The following is a 25,155-nucleotide window of genomic DNA, read 5'->3' as shown; positions in this document are numbered from 1 at the left end:
GTCGGAAAGTGGATCATTAACCCCCATTTCACATTCTCCTGGTCCTGATATATTTTGACGCTTCATATAGACTATTATTACGATAGACTTGCCACGCCCAAAGGCATTTTATACCTAACTACCAATGAGGTTTCAATGAGGCCGCCCCTTACCTGGAGAACAGACGACGTTTTTCCTTGCTATCTGGTATAATAAAAATGAACGAAGAAATTGACAAGCAGAGAACTTAAATTGGCATCAAATCAAAATACCTGCACATGGTAGCTCAAGCTACACAATTATTATTATTATTATTATTATTATTATTATTATTATTATTATTATTATTATTATTATTATTATTATTATTATTATTATTATTATTATTATTATTTATTCTGCCATCAATTTTTCAACAATGATATAATTTTTTTTTTACGTCTTGAAAGTGCTCTTGGTCAGGACTACTTAACTTCTGTATTCAGCAATACGTAAACATATTACAGATCTGAATATGGTAATATTTTTCTTAACTAGATTAGATTCACCACATATTAAATAATTCTTACTGTCATCGAAGACTTTTCTAAGTTCTCGTCCATTCTAAGTAGACTTTCTTGTTTCAAAATCGGAATATACAATTCATTGTGACCCTGCTCTTATGCCCTCCCATAGGTAGCAGTGAATGTCCTGTGTTTGGAAAAAATACTATAGCGAATCACATCCTAATACAGAAACGTAATCATTGTTGTGACCTCCATATTTGGTTTAATTTACTCATTACCTTTACAGTACGTCCTGTTCCATGATATTTACTAACATGCTGAAATCATAATTTCCCACTACACAACCTTGAACGCCTCACCACTCCTATACTCAGCTCCTCAATAAAACAGACCGTCAAGTCGATGAAACATTATTTTATAATACAGAAGAATACTTAAGAGTAGAGTCGGAAGCCATATTTTTGGCCATGCTAGCCCGGGAGGGCATATATAGCAAGGGGAGATGTAATTCTCCCCTAGTACGTCCGTACTGCATTTGCGCTTATCACTAGAGCCCTGCGCGGATATACAAAATATCATCTGCATCCGCAAATGATTATCCGGCGATATTCTAAATATTTACCTACAGTATTCTACACCCAAGGTATTGAAATGGATAGATCTTTTATCATAGTACAATAGGCCTGACACCTAGCACCAGAACCCCTACAGTCGCAGTTTTATGAGGGATTTTCTTTTGCGACAACTACAAATGTATTGACCTTTCTTCCTTCCTTCCATAAATTGCGGGCAGGAGTCAGTTAGCCTTAGGTCAGATTTACGGCTTTATAGTCCGTGCAAGGCTCTACTCATGGTTTCCTAAAAAAAATGAGCATTATAAAATGAATACACAATGGCAGTACTACTTTGTCTTACTTCATTCAATGTTCTTAGTAATTTTGCTCTTTATAATACCATCATTCTTCCACACCACTGTCAAGGGTCGCCTCACCAAAAGAAAAAATAACTGCATGAAATATATGAAAGAACTGACTTGTCGAGATTTCTAGAACATACCTGAGTGAAATTCAATAAACATTATTTATTATCAGCAAAATTATCCGGGAGTAAATCGCGGATATCCGTATCCGTGCAGAGCTCTACTTTTTTTTTTGTATCAAACACCTTTTTATTACTCTATTAACCTTTAACAATAAACATGTATAATGTATACACACAAACTGATGACATACACTTCTTGAAGTTCATTGTCCTAGTTCCTTAATGCTAAACAAATGTTGTCAAACACTGATCACATTTTAACTTTGGTTGTTTTTGTCGGTTTTTTAAGTAGTCTGTGGCACATTAACACCTTATACTGATCTAATAATTAAAACATTCAAACACTGTTACGCCATGAATTAAAACTGATATAAGAATGAACCAAAACCAGTTGACATCTTCTGATTGCACTTATATGTCCATCTTGCCATCCGTATGTATTGCTGAAACAATCGTAAGTTCAGTTGTCTTGGTTTCCGTCGGTGTTCCATAATGAAGTGAATGGTTGCTGCAGTGAGCCATAGAACTGCGTTGTTGACCGTGGCCGGGAGGAAAGCATATTCTATGTTGGGAAGTCGATATTCTAAGATGGGATTTGGAGTCATGTGAAGTATGTTGCATATTTTCGCGAAAGACCACGCCTATATGTCCGCACTGACACAAGACTTAACACGATGTATTAATGTATCTCTTTGTTGACAATGTTCACAGATATTGCAGTCAGACCAATACTTATCACAGGATAGCTTGCAGTGGTGTCCGGGTCGGTAGATGCAGAGGGGGTCTCGGCCCACAAGTGGCCACGGCTGGGTGTTTGAGAGGCCCTACTATATATCCATATATGAACCGTACTTTTGGTCTATACCTTTAATTATTAACGTGATACTTGGTTTTTATACCGGACAGGATAATTCAGAGTCCATGTTGGGTTCAGTTTCATTTTTGTCTGTTTGTTACAGCATCACATAAATTCGGATGGAAGGATTTTCACTAAACTTAGTATTCAAGTTAACATAAGGACGAATGAGATCTTAACTATAAGTCGTTCAAAAAATCAGCATGAGAAGGGCTTCAGAAGGGGCCTAAAATATAAAACTTAATTTATCTCTCTGAATGAAAAAAGTCACAAGGGCGAATGTCCGAGCTGTGAGGCAGCCACGTTCCGTCATCTTCATGAATCATTACGTTCAATAAATAATTTCGCTATTACATTATAAACCACTGTCATCTTGCTAGGAAACAAATCAAAACTGGATGAATAATTTGCTGCACAGATTTGCGTGGAATTTACACCTCAGCACTAACTTCTGTTGTTGACTTACTGGGACTTCGAGTTTGCTGCTACAGTAACATCACGTTGCCCCTTCTTCGGCAACACAAACCCATCATGTTGAAACTGGCGAGATAATCTGTTCTACGTTAGGAGGCCCATAATGTAAGAAAGCGATCATGAAAACGTCTCTGGATCACTGTAACACACTTTGTTTCTGCGAACAGTAAAACAATCCACGCCTTCTGTTCAATGGCTAACGCTCATACCATTAAACAGAACATTCTGTACTTACTTCTAACGCGATTTCTTACCTTTTCTATCATATGATAATTTGTTTCTGATCAATCTAAATTATTTTTTACATTCTCACTGTTAACACGCTGACACTGAACAGTGACCCTTAACCAATCGGAACAATACCATTTGCCATTCTAAAAATCTACATTAATCGTTACTTACATACCTACTACTCTATTGATATTGGTCATTTCTCTGTTATACATTCAACAAATTACACTTGTATTGCAACATTCGACCTGCCATTGACTAAGCACAAAAAATTTGATCAGTTACTTTGTTTTTATCTAATCCTGAAACTACTGGCACAGTGATCATATAAAGGCACATACAAGTTATACTATGCAGTGTAACTAAATCTTCAGGAAGAAAATACATTACTAATTACGTATGCTAATCTAATAATAATCTGAATTAATGATGTACAAAAGCAATGAAAATTACATTCGATATTCAATTAAGAATTCTTTGCCCGATTCTCTCCTGATTGCTGACAACTAATTGTATTTTTCTCAATGTACAACCCCAGCTGATGTATGTGCCACCTTATACTACACTATTTATCTTTCAGAACGTTACTGGTGACACTGGTATATCAAGAAGAAATGGGGTAGTTACTCCTCTTGAGGGTAAGGGAGGAGACAGATCAACAGAACAGGAAATAACAGAAATAAATATAACCCTGTGTTTACAAATCAGAGATAACCAGAACTCACCCCCGAGAGGACACCGCTCTCCGCCAACTCCTGAGCGCGAACCTGAATCACCTGGGCGAGATGACACAGCATCACACCGTTGTCGATGGCGTCTAGGAAGTTGTCTCCCGTCACGTGGTCCGTGTCTGTAGACAGAAGAACACTACTTCAACACACTATTCATTTTACCGTCATTGAAATCAACACAACACTACTGTTACTTTAACTTGCACACAGTTCAACATATGAAACCTTGTCTGATGAGTTCGTATTGCACGTGAGGTCCATTGTTTAAATGCGAACGTTGGCAACTTGCAGAGCTACCGAGCTCGATAGCTGCAGTCGCTTAAGTGCGGCCAGTATCCAGTATTCGGGAGATAGTGGTTTCGAACCCCACTGTCGGCAGCCCTGAGATGGTTGCCCGTGGTTTCCATTTTCACATCAGGCAAATGCTGGGGCTGTATCATAATTAAGGTTACGGCCACTTCCTTTCCATCCTAGCCCTTTACCATCCCATCGTCACCACAAGACCTACCTGTGTCGGTGCGACGTAAAGCAACTCGTAAAGAAAAAAACTTGCAGAGCTATTTTGAAGGCGACACTTACTTTCCTTACTCCCTATCACTGGAGAAAATTATTCTACGTACGGTACATCATTTTCAATACTTCGCGTCTCACGCATACAAAATATTTAAGAAGTCGTGTCAAACTTCCTCCCGGAAAGAAAAGTATATAAATATGCAATAGTCTGTAGGCAATATGAAAACTAGAAGTAGATTGCACCCCACAAAGTCACTCATAAGATGGCCTTGAGTACTTACGAAGCATACTGTTTATACACTGCTGTGCAAAACTTAAGGACGGGATAAAGCAACATATCAACCACTCGGTGGAAATGAATGAAAGTGTGGTAACATGTTGCCAGAGGTCCCCCACATGTGCATGGAAACCTGGCGTGAGGTCAGCGTGATTACAGCACCAAATGGGCCTGGCCCCACTAAACGAGGCAGTTGAAGGAACGGGAAAACACCGTGGGAATCAATGAACGAGCTATTAGTCTACGGTGCATTGTAGTGGTGTTATTCATTACGACATGGCCTGGAGACAACATTCAGATGACTTCACACGGGAAAGAATCATCGGGAAACTGGAAGAAGGGCGAAGTGTGATGAGTGTAGGCCAGGAGTTTGATATTGCTCACAGCATTGTTTCACGTGCATGGAGAGCATTCCGAACCACAGGCACTGCTGCCCGAAGAAGAGGAGGGGGTCGACCACGGTCAACTACAGCAGCAGCGGATTGTGCAACAGGCAAGAAGAGACGTCAAACAGAGGGTGCAATTGCAACCACATTTAACACGACAGCAAGGCATCCAATCTCACGCTCCACAGTGGCACAGTGACTGCATGGGGGTGGTCTGTTTTCCCGACGACCATTACATTTTGTTACGTTGACATCCGCACATCGGCGACACCGTTTGCGATGATGCCAAAAGCATCAGGTCTGGACCGAAGAGGAGTGGGGTCGCGTGCTCTTCTCCGAAAAGAGCAGATTCAGTCTGAGTAGTGATTCTAGACGTACGTAGGTAGAAACACGTAATGCACCCAGGGACATTGTCGAACATGATTGTTTTGGTTGCCCAAGTCTTACGGCGTCGGGAAGCATAATGTTGTATGGACGTACTGACCTCCAAATCTTTGAACGCGGTACACTCACCGGTCAATGTTATTGTGACAGTGTACTCCTTCCCCATATGCGTCGTTTCAGGGCTTCATTCAGCCCTGACTTTTTTATGGATGGCAATGCGCGACCGCATCGAACAGCGTAAGTGGAGGAGCTATTGGAATGAGAGAATAGTCGGCGTAGGGACTAGCCTGCCCGTTCCCCCGACTTAAATCCCATCGAGCACGTGTGGGACATGTTGATCAGACGTACTGCAGCACGTCTACATGCACCAATGACCATCCAGCAGTTGTCAACCACGCTGGTGGAGGAATGGAACGCCCTACTGCAAGAACTCCTTACCAATCTTGTGACCAGCATGGAAACACGTTGCAGAGCATGCATCGCTGTCCGTGGTGATCACACACAATTTTAAGAACCATGTACCTTCTTTTGTGATGTCCAGGGGCATGAGTCACAGTGATTTACGGGTAATTTATTGTCTCTGTATAAATGTGTCATTTCTGTTCGTCTCATCGTATATTCCTTTCCGTTGCCTACCGTACCATAGTGTAGCAGTTCAATCTTGTGGTCAGCATGGGAACATGTTGCAGAGTTCGTATCGATGTCCGTCGTGATCACACACCCTTTTAAGAACCATGGCCTTTCTTTTTTGATGTCCAGGGGACCATCATGAGTCGCAGAGATTACGGGTAAATTACTGTCTCTGTATAAAAGTTTCATTTCTGTTCGTCTCATCGCATATTCCTTTTCGTTGCCTACCGTACCATACTGTAGCAGTTTTTCCTATGTATGGTTCAAGTTTCGCCGAGCTATGTTACTTGGTAGTGACACAACACGCGAAAGTTAAGTTTTGCACAACAGTGTATTTCAAGAGGAGGAATCTTAAGACAGATAAGTGGGTAGCGTGCGCGGCAGGATCCCTTTTTCCGTCGTTCTGAGCGTGACATCACTCTCGAAGTAACTCTATCGGAAGTGACATTTGGTTATATGAGTAAAACATGATGAAATAGTGTGTTTCCTGATTTTGGTGAAATAGCTGAGCTTTTACCTACTCCGTTGTTAGCTGGTTGGTTTGTTGTAGATAGTGTGTGTGGGACTGTCGTAAATACGCGCGAAATTTTCTCAGTTTACTTATTCAAATGCGGAGTGGGTGGTGTTAAAATACTAGTTTTTAATTGTTGTAGTTTTATTAGTTTTGTTTCCAAAAACATAATATAAATATTTGTGTATGAGGATTCGTAAAAGTTTTTTAAAATGCGAAATTGTGCTGTGGCTACGTGTGAAAATTATAACCAGAATACGACAGGTACAAGCATCACCTATCACACATTTCCGAACGACCCAGCTGTCTGTAAACAATATCTTCATGTTTGCAAACGGAGAGATGAAATTAACGTGAAACATGCAACAGTGTGTAGGAAGATTATGTACGTGACCTGAAATCGGAACGTCTAGGATTACAGCCAAAGATGTTGCTTAAGCCCGGTGCAGAGCCTATTTTAAACTCACCCATAAAGAAAAGAAAAGCTGCCGAAACCGAAACTGTACCATTTAATGAACAGTCGATTGAACCGAAACTACGAAAAGAAGTAAGTGTCCTAAAATTTAAAAATAAACGCTTAGAAAGTGAGTAGAGTAGGCTTGGGGCTAAAACTAGATCACTTTAGTCAGCTTTGAACACAAAAAATAAACAAATAGTCGATTTGAAAACTTATAGGCAACAGACCGTTAAACTAAACGTTAGCAGAATTCTAGGAAGAATGCTTACAGAAGCACAGATCAACTGCCTTTTAAATGAAAACAGGAAACCTCGCTCAATGAAAGAGGATTTAAGAAAAGCACTGACTCTTCGATCTTTCCTTAAAAAAAGTATATATTCTTACGAATGTGCTAGGGCATTCCTTTACCAACACTCTCAACTTTAAGGAGATTTGTTTAAATGTCGTGCGGGAATTTTTGGTAGAAGTCTTACATCCAATGAAAACCTAGACAAAGAGTTTAAATACTAGGGATGTATTGTGTATACTGAGCTTCGACGAAATGAATGTTAATTCTCGCATTTGTTATGACCAAGAAAATAAAGACATTCTCGGATACAGGTACAGGTTGTGATGGTTCATGGACTGTACGCAACCTGGAAACAGCCTATTATTTATGATTTTGGTACTCCAATGACTGCTGCGCTATTGAAGAAATGTATTGTTGAAGTACAGGCTGTAGAATTCATAATTCGTAACCGCAGGCTTCGGTGGGAAGAACGCAAAAGTATGAAAAGATCTAGGAGTAGAATATAAAAAGTCCTGTTTGAGTAATCCTTCACATGACAGTGAACATATTTGGGTGTTTTGTGACGTACCGTACCGCATCTGATAAAACAGTTGAGAAATCATTTCTTAGATGTCGGTATTACACTACCTGGAGGGAAGGTTGATGTTGAACGTGTTGTGGAACAGCTCCAGCCACTGGATTGTGGTGAAATCAAACTATGTACTAAACTTACACCCCATCACTTGTCTGTTTCTGGTTGAGACCGTCAGCGTGTATATCTTGCATGCTAGCTGATCTCTAATCATGTCGCAGAAGAAGAAGAAGTGCTAAGTTTATAAAATTAGTAAATGACACTTTTGATGTACTGAACTCAAGAATTCCTATTTCAGAAGGCCGTCCAATCTAAAAGTGCCTTTGGATTGTACATGGAGGTTCAGGAGGGAGTCCTGCGCAAATTTTACTCAGCGAAGGTATGAAAGTAGGTAAACATAAAGCTTTACTTCCTTTCCAGAAAGGCTTCCTTACAACTATTCGGTCTGTGCTGTGTTGTTTTACAGAACTGAGAATGCTCTGTAACTTGAAATATTCGCTGACATGTAGGATTAATCAGGAATGTCTGGAAAACCTTTTTTCTCATATTAGAGTGATTGGGCGTACTTGTGAGAATCCTCTACAGGTAAATTCAAGAATTGTTTGCGTCTTATAACCATAACCATATGCAGAAATGTGGCAGATATGTAGGTGAACAGCTCCTCTTCCCTAGCAATAGAAGATAATGCGAGTGATTACCTCACATTTCATATTTTCACAGGTTTAAACCTAGCATTGAAGATGCACTCTCGAAGATTGAAGGGGAAACGGAGTTGCGAGATCTTACTCTTGAAGATTTGCCTTTGACTCCTACGATGCCGAAGTCTGAATGCTTTATTCAAGGCCTACGCTACTTAGCACGTTATATTGCCTGTAAGCTTCGTTCCGTAGATCGATTCCTAGGTCATCCTAGCGGTGAAATAATGAGTCGATCTCCAGATGGACCCCTGTGTGAGGGGACGCAGACGAAGAATACACCCTCGATATCCCCTGCCTGTCGTAATAGGCGACTAAATGAGGCGACCAAGTAATGATGAAATTAGAACCATGAGAATACTTGTGATTAGTACCATTACGTGCGGAACAGCACAGGTCGACGTTACTTGCGAATAGTACCACCTTTCGAGGAAAACCAGGGTCTACGTTACATAGCAGCAATACCATTATGCGAGAAACACTACGGGTCTGGGCGTTGTTTGTGATAATGTTCATCATGTGTATTCCACCGGTCGGTTCAACTGTGTTCAGGATGGGTCTGCGTTACCTATGAGTAGTACAACTTTGTGAGAAACACCATGTATATACGTTGCCTGTGATTAGTGTCACTAAGTGAGAAACACCACGGGTTTGGCTGGCGCCCGTGATTAGTACCACTATGTGAGTAAAACCATGGGTCTGCGTTGCCTGAGAGTTGTAGTACCATTATGTGAGGAACAATATGGGTCTGTGTTGCCTGTGAGCGTTGCCAAAATGTGCGATATACCGTGGATCTATATTTCCTATGAGTAGTACCAATATGTGAGGAACACCACGGGAATACCGGCGACCGACTAACGTCTTTGTAATGTATGTTCATTTCAGCTGGGAAAACCACGAAGACAGTCTTTCTGAGGATGTAAAAAGGCAGGTGGAGAGTGAGTATCTACCATTATAATGAAGGCTCCCCAACCTGAGTGTGAATGATGGTATGCAAGCGAGTCTAATATTACAGTTAAAATTCCCTAACTCAGACTTCAAATGAGAAAAGATGTTTGGTGACTTCCCCATCGCGTTTCTAGGGTAACGTTAAGAGCTATGCAATTTAATACAGTCTTGCTCACAACGTGTACACTACCTAACCTAGAATTCTGCATACAATGTAGAATTCTGTAGCGAAGCACGGGTACATCAGCTAGTCTTCAATAATTTAGTTTCCTAATTTTGTGTCAAGAACCAACTATAACCCTAATATACTCATGTAACATACAGTTCGAACTGTTAGTATGTTCAATCAATCAATCAATCAATCAATCAATCAATCAATCAATCAATCAATCAATCAATCAATAAATAAATAAATAAATAAATAAATAAATAAATAAATAAATAAATAAATAAATAAATAAATAAATAAATAAATAAATAAATAAATAAATAAATAAATAAATAAATAAATAAATACATGATTTCTTCAACCAAGACTTAAGTTCCAAAGCAAAGGGTCTTATAAATAAACTCTACATTATTAATTAGGGTATCAGGATTTTTTCTGTTTCCCACAAGTTTACCATTCTTAACTTAAGGCGTTTTAAAAATAACCCACTGAAATATCACGAAATCAGAAATGATGTAAGATAAATTTTTTATAAGGAACCCAATGTGAGATTATCGGTATTTCAGAATATTAGTATAAAATAGAAGGCTATATATGCTGTATATACTCAGTTATTATACTGGTAATCCAAATGCACACACTTAATAAACTTACTTCATCTTCAGGAAGAAAATTTTATATAGGTATTTGAATAACTGATATTGCAGGATGCAAATTATATGAGAATTCTATTAAATATGCAGCAAAGGATTTATTAAAACTTCATCATGCGTCGCAAGAGATAAGAAAGTTTCCTGCAAACAGTGTTGCTTCTGAGCGGTCCCAGAAGGAACAGCAGTTAATATACCTGGTGACAAAATTTCATATTCATAAACAAGAAGGGATGGGCTGTGAAACAGCAAAGCACAAGACGAAGGAAATTCTTGACTATCCTGGCTTCTTTAGCATTATATTCTGATGCGTTCTGAATATTTTATCTCAACTCCACGCAATACAGTACAATCTCCATAATCCGGCACAACTAGTAACGTGGCTTTTGCCTTCCGCCTGACGCACTATATTGAAACATCTGGATTTGAATTGCGCCTATCCACTACTTTCTTTGTTGCCATTCAATTGCAATGTGGAACTCTCAAAGCCATTATACATCTTTTTAGAAACTTCTGCTGCAACAAGCAGTTCCTTAAATGTGTGTTATTTATCATTATGTTATGTGTGAACAATGTCGAACCCGGAGGAAAGTAAATACAATACCTCATCGTTAGTGAAAGGAGTATACCCTTCAGAAACTTGATCGAGGTGAGAAACAGGATGATTTAACGACCCAAGATAGTGTCAGATGATCAATGATATTAAATCAAGACATTTTAAAAAATATGCTGCACATGGAACATATGAGAGGCAGATAATAAATATTATGTGAAGTATGTATAAATTAACCACCTATATATATTTACAAGAACATCAGCACACGTACTGTGTGTGACATACAACAATGAGGATTTACACTGGACACTTCCTACGACGGAGTTAATTTAGTACAGAGTAAATCTCCAGCGGTCTTTAGGTCTTTAATACGCACACAATGATAACACAAAGTTCCAAGTAATTTGACCGCTCTTTAAAAATCGCTACCTTGGCGGGGATCAATGCCGTAAATTTGCCATCATGAGTCGAATATTATATCCCTGATCTACAGAGACCGTTTGTGGACATGTAACACAGTCATTGTATCTTGTGTCCCTCCAACTTCGAGTATTTATTCGTACTAAGAAAAATTGCTTATGTGATCTGCCAGTAAAGTACGAATAATCTAATCAGAAGCAGATAATGAAATAATTTATTGAATGCTCTCTCTCTCTCTCTCTCTAATGACAAGTCCTTTCACTGCGCTCGACGTATCTTTCGTCGATACAAAACCGTAATGCATAGAAGGCCCTTCTATAATCCAAAGCAGGTTTACAACAAACGATTCAGTGAATCTCTTATACAGCCCGCAAGACGTACGAGTACTGAATTCTACCTACAGTGCCAGGCGATCGTACTGCATGCAGTCGAATTTCAGTGTTAACGAGACGCTGAACTATCGTAATAACAACATTATTGGTTTTACGTCCCACTAACTAGTTTTACGGTTTTGGGAGACTTGAACTATCGGATTCCCAGAATTTCCCGTGAGAGTTTGGGCGGAAATGTTCGACAGAATATCGACCAAAAAAATATGACAAGAAGGGTTGTACAATGACCTTTCTTCTGCAATCGTTTCCTCTAGCTGATCCATATCTAGAAGCATAACGTTAGATCTAAGATAAATCTCTGTTTGGTTGACGGTCGAGACAATCTATGTAGGTAGTGTCTATTACTCCCATCGGTGATCAATCATAATACTTCTTCATAAATCCTACAACCACGATCTCTCACTGGACCGGCTATGAGTTCGATTCCTTGTCAGGAAGTCGAAAAAACTAACAAGCGAGATTTCCACTTCCGGAGGTGCACATGGTCCTGAGGTTCATTCAGCCTACACCAAAAATTAGTACCAGGTTAATTTCTGGAGGCAAAGGCGGGTGGGCGTAGAGTTAACCATTCTACCCCATCAAGTACCGAGGTTGCGGATAGTGGAAGCCTTTACCTTCCACATTTGCAAGGGCCTTCATGGCCTGCGCGGAGGTGACTTTTGTTTGGTTTATTATTATTATTATTATTATTATTATTATTATTATTATTATTATTATTATTATTATTATTATGAAGCGTATGACATTCCGGTTCCTTGGCTGAATGGTAAAAGTACTGGTCTTCGGTTCAAAGGACTCTGGGTTCGATTCCCTGCCGGGCCGAGGATTTTAACTGCAAATGGTTGATTCCTATTGTTCTAGGTCTGGCGTTTGAGTTCTTAATACACTTATATTCATATACATATAACACACCTCAATACTAACCACGACAGAAACAGCCGATAGTGAATACATCCCTCCAAATAGGGTTGGCGTCAAGAAGGGCATCCAGCTGTAAAAGTGGGCCAAATACATATCCCGGGACGATCCCAATAAATTGTGGAAAAGGCCAGGAAGAAGAAGAAATACTATTGAGCGTATGGCAAATATTGCGTGGACCAAACAGAAATAGATACAAATACATCGTAAGTATACAATTTATAAAAAATGCAACAACCTAGCATGCTGTGGAAGAACACAGATATAGAGTTGTACGTACAAGTTTCCAAGCCGATTCACCAACAGTAATGCAGTTTCTGCAATATCTTCCCGGGCTACCACGGTATACGCGAACAGGGCATTCAAATGTGATGTACGAAACGGTCCAGAACTCTGCTCCATAGTCACAACCTGAAGAGTTCTTGAAGCCCCACTGACGTAATGTGAATGCGCATCTTCCACAGACTTCACGGAACCTGTTGAGAGACATCCATGTTCTTCTTGGGAGCTCAAAACCAGTTGGAACATGGTTTGGATCGAAGATCCTATAGAGTGATCATTTCTCAAGATCACCCAGCGGAGATAGATCACCCAATACTGGTATTTCGTACTTTTCGTATTAGTGGCGATAAAGGGGCTGTAGTGAGTTCTACTAGACAGGAGCTGCACCGTACGCTTCTTTCCAGTTCGCAATCAATTAATCTTGTTGATCTCTCAAAAAGTTGCTTGCCATAGAGTATCTCTTGAAAAAACATTCTCAACGTATAGATTCATTCATGATAAATGATTATGACATAGACAGTTTGCTAGTTGTTTGATCAATGATGTTACGGTATAAAGAAAATAGTTACATTCTCCACTACAAGTCTTCAAACATGATCATTTGTGACGAGAAACAGTAACAAAAACTAAAGCTATAAGAAGTGATTGCTTCACTATCATGAAATGATTGAAACTGAAGTTAAAATAAACCAAGAGGGGCAAATGTGTATGAAATTCTATCCAAGTAAAAGAAAAAACCTTCATTAAATAGTTTTAAAGAAAGCATTGCCTTGATAGAATAACAAGATAGTACACACATATGGGAATGTACGTAAGTGGAGATTTAATCTCAGCATCACAGCAGGATTCCTGATGGGTTGTATCTGTTTCTTAATGGGTGTTCTGATTAAGAAACTAGGCATCTTGAGGTCACAAAACATAGAGCTTACCCGTCTTAAAATCTTGACAAGCTGCTTCATAGGTGGTATGCTTGTAACGATATGACTTACAGCCTAACGTGGCAGACCCTGAACCCTGTCGAGCCCAGTTATACCATGTAGTGTCACGATATTTCTAGATGTTTTAGTCCATTTATAATTCATAAATGGACCCATGTGACATAGGGTTGTGTGCGAATGATGCCTGAACCAAGAGAATTGATATTATTGATCCCTAGCACTGAAGACGATTCGCATTAGAGGAAACGGTTCCAAGGAACACGCTACGTCACACACTCCCTAGAAGAAGCAGGCATGTGAAGCAAGAACGGTACCAGTGTTGGTTTCAGAAAGTGGCTCTTCGTTAAAGGGTCCCTCAAGCAGTGAGAAAAGAAAATTAAAACAAGGAGAGAAGTAAGCAAGGAAAAATTAAGAAAATTGTATCGACCTTTTATACGTACAACAGGTTTGATCCACCAAGTCTACATCTGATTTTATGAACTGATGTGTCTACACTAGCCAAAGAGCATTCAAAAATAGATAAGTAAGTTGGTGAAAGACAAGAAAATAATAGGGAAGAGACACCCATCTTCTGTACCTGCACGAGAGTGTTTTCTGTAAATTTGCCGGACATATCTAGAATTTTATGTTTACTACATTCAACAGGTATTTAAATTATTTTTGATTTGTTCGACACTTAATAACGTTTACTTAAATTGTTACTTAAAAGTAAAAGAAAAGAGAAGTAGAATATATTCTACTTATATTCAGTCTGTGACAAGTGCAATTTGTCGATCCTGAGACACGCTGTGATCCCAAAAATATTTCCAAGAAGACTGAAAGGACTTCAATAACTGTTTTGGTATGGAATTCAAGTACTGTATCAGGACATACTGGATATCTCAAACGTAAACATTCGACTGGCTGGTCAGGCAATTGCTACAAACTGCTTGTCGATAATGACGTTTTAAAAGAGACATTTCTAAATTAAGAAGCCCTTCTTATAGAAGTGATGACGAATGATCAATCAATGTCTGTAAAAAGTTAAGCATTATTGACAACTAACAGACAATCTAGAACACTTGTTGAATATCTTTTTAACGTTCTTCAATACACTGAAAAATGATCTGAAAAATGTCAATTACAGAATGCAATTCAATCAGTTAATGGACTCCTTATCTCCAGCTATGGTCATTGTTCTGATAGCAAATTACAAGGGAAAAATCTTCTCTCCAGTACTTGAAGCACCCTTTACACTTAGTAGCTGTTTCGTCGCCATAGTGATTCATGCAATATTTCTTTAGACATTCGAGCAATGTTGGTACCGATGGCTACCTGTAGTACCATGTTCAGTAAATAAATTTAAGCATTTTTTTCATACAAGAGTACTTCATATCATCACACGAAATAACTTGAGCTAGAAGAGTTACGGTAATACATGTAGCTATAACAATAATAATAATAATAATAATAATAATAATAATAATAATCGCCAATCTCATGTTTATTATTATTATTATTATTATTATTATTATTATTATTATTATTATTATTATTATTATTATTAAAACTGTGCTGTGGGAGGGTTAAAACAATGGGAAATAATCCAGATGTTTGCAATAATGATATTATTTTACTAAAAATAAAAGCTACAATGCAACGCCTTAATTCGGATATATTCACACAGATAACAGGACTTCGACTGCGAGTTCAACTCTGACCTACAGCTTCATTGATCGTCAAATGTAACTCAATTACTGTTGACAGCTCTGCAACTTCATAATGCAACAGGTCACGATTTGAAGCTGCCCTTAGCTTCATTCTTTAGCATAGACTCTTCTGGATAGGTCTGTGTTATATCAAGATCTATATTTCACAGAAAACATAACTTTTGACCAGAATGATCACTTTAAGGTCCAATCGAAATTATGAGTATTCAGGCAGATAAGTTCAAGCACACACATTTCATTTCACCGAAAAAATACAGTTTGATTTCACCTACACCTGAAATTTCTTATTGGAGACTATAATCTTTTTGTTCTGAGCATTATATCGCCATGTTATTTTCCGAAGTGTTAGAAAGCGAACTTCGATGATCCTAGATTTCCTTCAACATGTTAGGCCTTATATTCGTACACAATTTCTAAGTTTCAGCCTAAAGGCAAATAAATGATATTACCGGAAATCACAATTTTACAGTAGCTATTATTATAGGGAAACAGCAAACCAGTGAGTTAAAAGGAGGAAGCGTAACCGCGAGAGAGTGTTGGACATGATAATCAACACATTGACCAAACAGGCAAAAATATCTGTTGAAAGGAAATTTTTAAATTAACAATATCCCACAACAATAGAACCAAAATATAAATGATTAAATGAAACATATTTTTGTATATCAAACTTACACAATGCAAAGAGCTACAAAAATGTTCAAGAGTGGGAAATGGATATAATTATATATTTATATAGCCAACGTATTATATATAGGATTCATTAAAATATCAAAAGATGACACGTTAAAATTCACATGTGATCGGATTTCACTCTTTTACAATGCATTGTTTTTTCTGTAACTTTCTATTTAATAAGTTACTTTGTGATTTTCGTTTTCTGTCACGATAAAATTAAACTCATTCAAGCACCAATAAGGAACAAAAGGTGAAAAAAAGAGTGCAAAAAGAGAGAATAACAAATAAAAATGGTGAGTTTGGACAAGCAAATACGCTGTTGTAACGAACGATTTCTAATGGAATAACTGACTGTATACTTTTCCATATGTTGTTTAGAATCACAGTGTTAAATATGCCAGGACAGGTGACGGTTAATTCGTGAAGCACGCAATGGTCGTCAGTGATGCATACAGTGTCACACAGGCCTACCTTATTACATCTCTTCCAGGTAAGTAAACTTGTAATATAAGCTTTGTAAATAACATTCATTATGTTTCTATTTGCAATTGATCTGCCCGATAATTAATTACAGTAATTTATTAGTCACTAATTTATAACCTACAATGTCCTCATCTAAATTAATTTAGTGCAATAGTAATAACGCCCTCTGTGGATCAGTGGTACAGTGTGGACCATTGGATAGCAAAATCGTGGGTTCAAACCCGGAGAGGAATTAGGATTTCTTAAGAACGGAAATAAGTCCATACGGCATTCCATGTCGTACAATACTGGCATGTAAAAATCCCTGGAGACATATTCGGTATTTACCCCGATAAAATTAATTATTTCTCAGCCGTGGAACACCCAACAGAGGTCCGCTTTCTTTGCCATCTGGTAGAGTATAACAGAACGTCGAACCTGACACTCAGGCAGCCTGAATGGCATCAAATTAAATTACCTGCGATTATTATTATTATTATTATTATTATTATTATTATTATTATCATGTCCAACTCGTTGGATGAACGGTCAGCGTACTGGCCTTCGGTTCAGAGGGTCCTGGGTTCGATTCCCGGCCGGGTCGGGGATTTTAATCTTAATTGGTTGATTCCTACGGCATGGGGGCTGGGTGTATTTGTCTTCATCATCATTCTCATCACGACGCGCAGGTCACCTACGGTCGTCAAATATAAAGACCTGCACCTGGCGAGCCGAACCCGTCCTGGGATATCCCGGCACTAAAAGCCATACGACATTTCATTCTATTATTATTATTATTATTATTATTATTATTATTATTATTATTATTATTATTATTATTATTATTATTATTATTATATAAACCTACTGTAAATCTAATTTTCAGTAAACTTAATACTATATTTAATGTATGTTTAGGATTCGAATTGCATTCACCTTAGTGTGTGTGCTAAAAAAGGGCTTTTCAGCCTTGTAAGTACACTCGTGTTCATAAAAAAAGAACACCTTAAAAGACTAGAGGTAGGAAGTTCTTATTCACAGAACATGTCCATTAATACTTTCTTCAAAAACGATTAGCATTTCAGTCAACTAGGTTCAAGATGTGTCCTGTTACCTAGTAGGCACTGGGGCACTGGGGCACTGGGTCCTCTATGGACACTGATAACTTGTTCCATGCGTGATGACATCGACGCATATAAGGCGCAAACGGCGTCCATGCTGCATTCACCTAGTTCCAAAATTCACCTTTGGTGGTTGGCAATGGGTCACAGCGCCGCCCTCACCCGTCGTTTCACCATATCCCACACACTTTCGATTGTCGAGAAGTCCGGTGATGGGGTGGGCCAAGGCAACAGTCTGACATCCTGTGACGTGTTCGTGCAGCACCATGTGGTCGCGCATTGTCCTGCTGAAATATGGCGTCTGGGGTGTCGCGCAGAAAGGGTATGGCTACGGGTCGCAGGATATCATTCACGTAAGTCTAACTGGTCACAGTGCCCTGGACACGCACCAACTGTGATTCGAGGTTGTACTCAACAGCATCCCACATCATAAGACCTTGAGTTGGCGCTGTATGTCTTGGGCGAATGCAATCAATGAGAGGCCTCTCTCCCAGTCTGCGGCGAACCAAAATGCGACCATCATTTTCAAACAAACGGAACCTGGATTCGTCCGAAAACACTATATGCTGCCATTCCTGCTCCCAGTGACACCGTTCCATACACCATTGCAGTCTAGTGTGTTTATGCACATTAGTCAAAGGTAGGCGGAGAAGTGGACGACGTGCCGGTAACCCAGACCGTAATAAACGGGGACGGACTGTACGATGTGTTACACTGTTCCACTGTTGCGCCAGAGCCGAGGAGGACACATATCAGCCCTGCAATACCATTCGGATGAGGTGTCGATCTTCACTGGGGGTGGTCTAGGTGGTGCGACCAGACCCATCTCTTCGTGTTCTACGGGCTTCTGTGAACCATTCTGTACACACCCGTTGCAACTAACTAACATGAGCCGGACTGAGTGGCTCAGACTGTTGAGACGCTGGCCTTCTGACCCCAGCTTGCCAGGTTCGATCCTGCCTTAGTCCGGTGGTATTTCAAAGGTGCTCAAATACGTCAGTCTCGTGTCGGTATATTTAATGGCACGTAAAAGCACTCCTACGGGACAACGTTCCGGCACCTCGGCGTCTTTGAAAACCGAAAAAGTAGTTAGTGGGACGTAAAGCCAATAACAATAAAACTAACATGAGGCTTGGTTCTATGCACTGTTCAGTAGACCTGGTCCTACAGAGTGCAACCGATCAAACTCCGGCATATCTTTCTGTTTCCTTTGTAACGGTTCAAATCCCGTTACTAGCATTCATCTGTATCATCATTATTATTATTATTGCTATTATCGTTATTTGTATTATTATTATTTTATCTGCATTATTATTAATATTAATATTGTATCTATATTATTATTGTTACTATTATTGTATTAGTATTATTTATTATCATTGCGTTGTTTCGTATTATTATTATGACTGTCTGTATTATTATTACTATTATTGTAACTATTATTATTGTTTGATTCAATTCTCTAATCCGTCTTCGCTATGTATTAATTAATTATCGCTTGCCTTATGGTATTTAATTTATTATATATATGTGTGTATGTTGGCATCAAAATAATGTAAAGTGAGAATTGCAGCCTAATATCAGATATGGATGTATATTTTGTGATACTACCTTTTAAAAAATGCAACACATGATGCAATACTGCTACCGTAACTGTCGAGTCATCGCTCTGTCATTGTATGCATTTAGCGGTGAGATCATATTTAGGGAACATCTAGATCGCCTTAGGCCATTTCTCCACAGCCTGTAACATTTGTAGCCGTGTGGGAGTGACATCATAGTTATTTTTTGAGATTACGTGTGGGTGTCAACTAATGGCTATATATATATGAGCTGTGTCTTATAGCGGCAGTCATTTGGATGGAGAGGCCTCAGTCGGTCAGTCAGTTGGAGAGTTAAGTTAGTTGGAAGCAGTTGATTGGAAGGAGATGAATGGAGAGACTTGTCATGAAGTCAACTGGAGTCAATTGGAAGGAGACGAATGGTGAACAGTGATATGGATACGGAATCGTCAGTGACCAAATGTATATATGTTCGGAGTGTGTTTCGTGCATTTGCTCGGTTGAGTTCTTGTGTCAGTTCGATGACAGCTGAATATTGAGTCGTCGTAATGCAGATTAACAGTTATCAGTGAATTCCTTGTAAAGTTCATTGTGAAGTGTAAATATAATTTCAAGCCATACTATATCTCGTTTGTGAAACTGAAAGGATACATCGCCAAATTAGGCTTGAGATACCTACAGCAGATACCAACTCAAAGGAATACGTCATAAGAACACTCAAAGTGTTCGAGATACAATTAAGTGAGCAGTGAGGGATAAATTTCTTGTATAACTTTTAAATGTCCGGTCAAGAGGATTTCAAATTTAATGCCTACAGTTTCATTCAGTTATAATGTCAGAGTTTTATATTATCTTCTGAATTATCGCAGTAAATCTCACTCGTTAAGTCAATTTTTAAAGAATATATTTTGTTTAGAATCAAATATAATTAATTGTTGCATTTCAGTAGTAGATCAGATAACCTCAAATTTTAACGGGGAAACCGAACGCCAATCTCCTTTTCCCAGAACATATATGTTATGCTGTCAAAAGTAAGCTTATTACCTCACACCCTTGAGATATTCAAGACTTGCATTCTATTATCGCTACATTTATTTGTAGCTGGCGCCCATCAACTATTGCATGTGTAAATAATCAGGTAAGGAGTGAGTGTGAGTACATAGTCCGACGTTTGAGTATTTTATTTCATGAATATTGTATTTTATTTTTGTTTTATTGTTACATGTATTTGTGGCAATTTATTAGTCACACCTTATGTGTCATCTGTCCATAAATGAAACAATAGGTGCATCTGATCCCTTTTAGACGTACTCAATACCGTACAAATAAATGTTCAAGCTAATTTATAATGGCAGGCTGTCGTGTGTGTGGCACTATAAAACTTCACATGGTGCTTCAAAAATCGTCCCACTCTCTCAAGAAATGCCTAAGGAACGAATAAATGATATTTTATAAGACTTAAATATACATACACTAGTAGAAGGTACTCGTCGTTTACAATTCACATGGGTACTAAACCCTAATAGGTAGTAAAAATTCAGCCAATGCTGGATTATTTCAGGTCTTGGTAATTATAATGTTTAGACAAAATCTAAATTAGTGCGACAGACTAGCCACTTTCACGTCTTGGTTGTCTCGGGTTTAGTCCAAAATTTTAAAAACTTCATCCTAATGAAATATTTTCCTTAACAAAAGTTGTTTCGAATGGCATGCAAACCACATTTATACAACACAAACAAATTAGTAAACCCTACATAAACGGAGAGTTTTTTTTTTTTTTAATTTCCGTATCTGCCTAGTATTCTTATTGTATATCAGCATGTACGAGTTTGCATTCGTCTATATAGTGGCTTAAAAGATTTAAAATAAATTATTATTAATAACAATAATGTGACCCGTATAAATAAATGGAGTTTTGTCTGTGCTTTGGTCAGAACTTTTAAAAATGGTCAGCGTTACATGTGCGTATTACATTATCTGTGAGCAGTACCACAATGTGTGGAATACCGCGAGTCTACGCTACTTTTGATTAGTACCGCACACATGACAAATACCGTGGTTCTACTTTACTAGCGATAAGTACCATTATGAGGGGCCGATGACCTGGATTTTGGACCCCTTTAGACATCGATTCAGGATTGTGCTTTAGGAACAGTCCCTTCGCCAGTAATACTATTGTTTTACGATAGTTTCTGGGAATGTGGTGCATTGCGGGTCGGATCAACTGATTGTTTTAAATGCATATTCATCCATTCATTCTTCGTCATCACGTTTTGAATTCTGGTCAGTGGATGATTTTGGTCTTTTAAATTGTCGCATTTCGTCACATTTTGTACCACTATGGGCCGATGACCTAGATGTTAGGCCCCTTTAAACAACAAGCATCATCATCATCATTATCCTAAGGACAAGAGTGTACCCTATTCCATTACAGGGATGGAGTTGGAAGCTTATCCCGGCTTTCCCTCGGTCCCCTCTGACATCAGCCGCCAATAACACGTTGTTCGTTCCTCGCTGGATATAGATACTCGCACGATGAAGTACAGTTAGTAATTATCCCTTCATTGAACCTCAGACCAATTGGCTTTACTGTGAGCACTCATGTCCATATTTAAAATATAGAATAAAAATTAGAAAATATATGGTGAGGCATTGAAAAACAATATAAAAATACAATGACAATTTTACAAATTAAGACCTAAGTCGCAATGAAATTTCCAACAGTAACTGTGGCATACTTGGTAGATAAGAACTTGAAAACTGACGGTTTCTTGTACAGTGTAATCAGGAGGAGACTCACCGTCGTAAGACTGAATACCCATGATGATAATAATGGTTTCACGTCCCACCAACTACTTTTATAGTTTTCAAAGACACCAAGGTGCCGGAATGTTGTCCCCCAGGAGTTATTTTACGTGTCAGTAAATCCCACTCACACGAGACTGACGTAAAGAACTCCTGTGTCAGGGATAAATTAATTATTATGATATTTGCCATTCTATCTACCGCAGGCTGGGTACTGTTATAAGGCGTCCTCGTCTTATTGTAACCGAGTGTTAGTAAGTTCTAAATTCAATTCTCAATCGGCATTACTCCGAGCAAGGGCTGCCTGGCCGAGGCGATAAAGGCGTGCTCGGTTCGCCCGGAAGGACGTGGGTTCGAATCCCCGTCAGGAAGTCGTAAAATTTAAGAAACGAGATTCCCACTTCCGGAGGTGCTTATGACCCTGAGGTTCACTCAGCCTACACCTAAAATGAGTATTAGGTTAATTCCTGGCTGCAAAGGCGGCCGGGCGTAGAGCTAACCACTCCACCCCATCACGTGCCGCGGTTAACACTGGTGGAAGCCTTTACCTTCACTCCTCCAAGGGCCTTCATGGCCTGTATGGAGGTGACTTTATCCTTTTTTTTTACTCAGAGCTCTACTTAGCATATTATATATATATATATATATATAATTAGAGAGAGCGAAACCTCCGTGGGTCAGGCGGCAGGGCGTCGGCCTCTCACCGCTGGGTTCCGTGGTTCAAATCCCAGTCACTCCATGTCAGATTTGTGCTGGACAATGCGGAGGCGGGACGGGTTTTTCTCCGGGTACTCTGGTTTTCATTTCATTTCATCCGTCATTCATTAATCATTGCACCAGAGGAGTGCAAAAGATCTCGGCAGCCGGCACAATTCCTATGCTCGCCGCAAAACTGGGGCTCCATTCATTCCATCCCTGACCCGGTCAATGACTGGAAATCAGGTTGTAGGTTTTCATATTCAATTAGATAGAGAGATTTAGCGTGTAATATTCGGATTCACACTATAATATATAACAAGAATAAACCATTTTGTGTGCGTGTTTGTGGTGCAAAAACTTCCGTTTCACTAAACTCGACGAGTGAGAACAATAAAATATCCATTGTGCATGAGTCTAATTACAGTATATTACTACTTCTCCTGCTTGACACGCGTTTACTTTATTTTCAGACATGTTACTGCCAGTTGTTGTTTCTCAACACTTTTCCATATTTAATATACCCAGTTCCTGCTGCAAATTGCTTCTGCTTATACAATACACCCTTATGACATAAAGAGAGACGGAACGCTCATTTCAATTAACAAACTATGCATTGTAAAACATCACAATACAGAGGTCTGCTATCGTGTAGAACAATCCTTCCGAAAGTTAGCAAACATTCCAATTAAGAAGAACGGACTTTCTTTCACTTAAAATACATGTCATGCATGTAGCCCACAACAAAGAGCCACAACTCATGAAACAGTAGCACTTCTAATACGATGAACAATCATTAGACATTTTTCGCAAGTTAATGAAATTGAAAATCCACAGCCTATTTCCAGTTCCAAACGGGTCAGGAATGTAATGAATGAAGCCCCCATCTAGCGGCGAGGATAGATATTGTGTCGGCTGCCGAGACCTATCGCACTCCCCTGGGGCAAAGGTTAATGACTGACAGATGAAATGAAATGATATTGGAGAGTGTTGCTAAAATGAGAGATGACAGGGAAAATCGGAGGTCCCGGAGATAACCTGTACCGCCTCCGCTTTGTCCAGCACAAATCTCACATGGAGTGACTTCGCAAGTTAATAATCATTCAAATTAAAAACACCCGAAGAAGTACGGTTTTCTGATTATTTTATTTATTTTTTCATCTCGCACAGACACAGAAAGGTCTTATGGCGACGATGAAATAAGAAAGAAAGGGCTAGGAGTGAGAAGGAACCGGTCGTGGCCTTAATTAAGGTACAACCCTAGCATTTGATTGATGTGAAAATGGGAAATCGCGGAAAACGATCTTCAGGATTGCCGAAGGTGGGATTCGAACCCAGCTAACAGCTGCGCGACCCTAACCGCACGGCCAACTCACCCGGTATGGTTTTCTGAAATGCTGTCACTATATACAGTCTGTTTTCAAAATTATAGGTATATAAACTGCACATGTGTGTCCAGGGCAATGAAACACGGAAACGACGTACTAGAATGTACTAGGTACAACTGCTGCGGCTATTTACGTTAAATGTCTCCCATGTATTGTAATTAGAAGTAATAAAGCAAACCAAACCAAACCCCATGGCACTACAGTCCTTGAAAGGCCTTGGCCTACCAAGCGACCGCTGCTCAGCCCGAGACCTGCAGATTACGAGGTGTCGTGTGGTCAGCACGACGAATCCTCTCGGCCGTTATTCTTGGCTTTCGAGACCGGGGCCGCTATCTCACCGTCAGATAGCTCCTCAATTCTAATCACGTAGGCTGAGTGGACCTCGAACCAGCCCTCAGGTCAGGTAAAAATCCCCGACCTGGTCGGGAATCGAACCCGGGGCCTCCGGGTAAGAGGCAGGCACGCTACCCCTGCACCACGGGGTAATAAACATGTTGACATTTTCAGATCGTTTTGTTTTATATCGTTTTCATTTGCACTATTTCTAGTAATTTTAGTGAACAATGGTGAGTGATGTAAAAAGTAATAGAAGCATGATTTATAACGTCATTTGGTTTTACAAGAGGTCCGGACTGCAGGTTCAAGTTGGCGACGCTCCCTAGCCGTCCCATTCGTACCTTTGGTCTTATTCGATCCCTTACTGAGTCTAGAGTCCTGCTTATTAGTCAAATATTTGGACACCTTTGTAAAATATCCTAAAATTCAAAATTCGTCAATTTTCAGTCACAAAATCTTTGATACGTTTCTAAAAGCCTTATTTTATTTTTCAGGCGTTTTCTGATAGGTCTCGTCGAGGCAAATCAAATTACACCACACTCGTCTCTCCACGACATGAACAAACCAAGCTACATCGCGCGGTAACCGATTTTC

General features: G+C 39.2%; 1 protein-coding gene across 1 annotated transcript in view; it reads right to left on the bottom strand.

Moving 5' to 3' along the window:
* Nucleotides 1-25,155, bottom strand: part of LOC136867143 (growth arrest-specific protein 2) — a 500,343-nt gene that overhangs the window by 81,641 nt on the left and 393,547 nt on the right. The window contains exon 4 of the mRNA XM_067144253.2: nt 3,813-3,937. Coding sequence (XP_067000354.2) covers nt 3,813-3,937 — 125 coding nt within the window. The remainder of the gene's footprint in view (nt 1-3,812; nt 3,938-25,155) is intronic.

This window comes from Anabrus simplex, chromosome 3 (genome assembly GCF_040414725.1).
Source record: "Anabrus simplex isolate iqAnaSimp1 chromosome 3, ASM4041472v1, whole genome shotgun sequence".
Taxonomy (NCBI): domain Eukaryota; kingdom Metazoa; phylum Arthropoda; class Insecta; order Orthoptera; family Tettigoniidae; genus Anabrus; species Anabrus simplex.
This window is presented reverse-complemented; position numbering and strand designations above follow the sequence as displayed.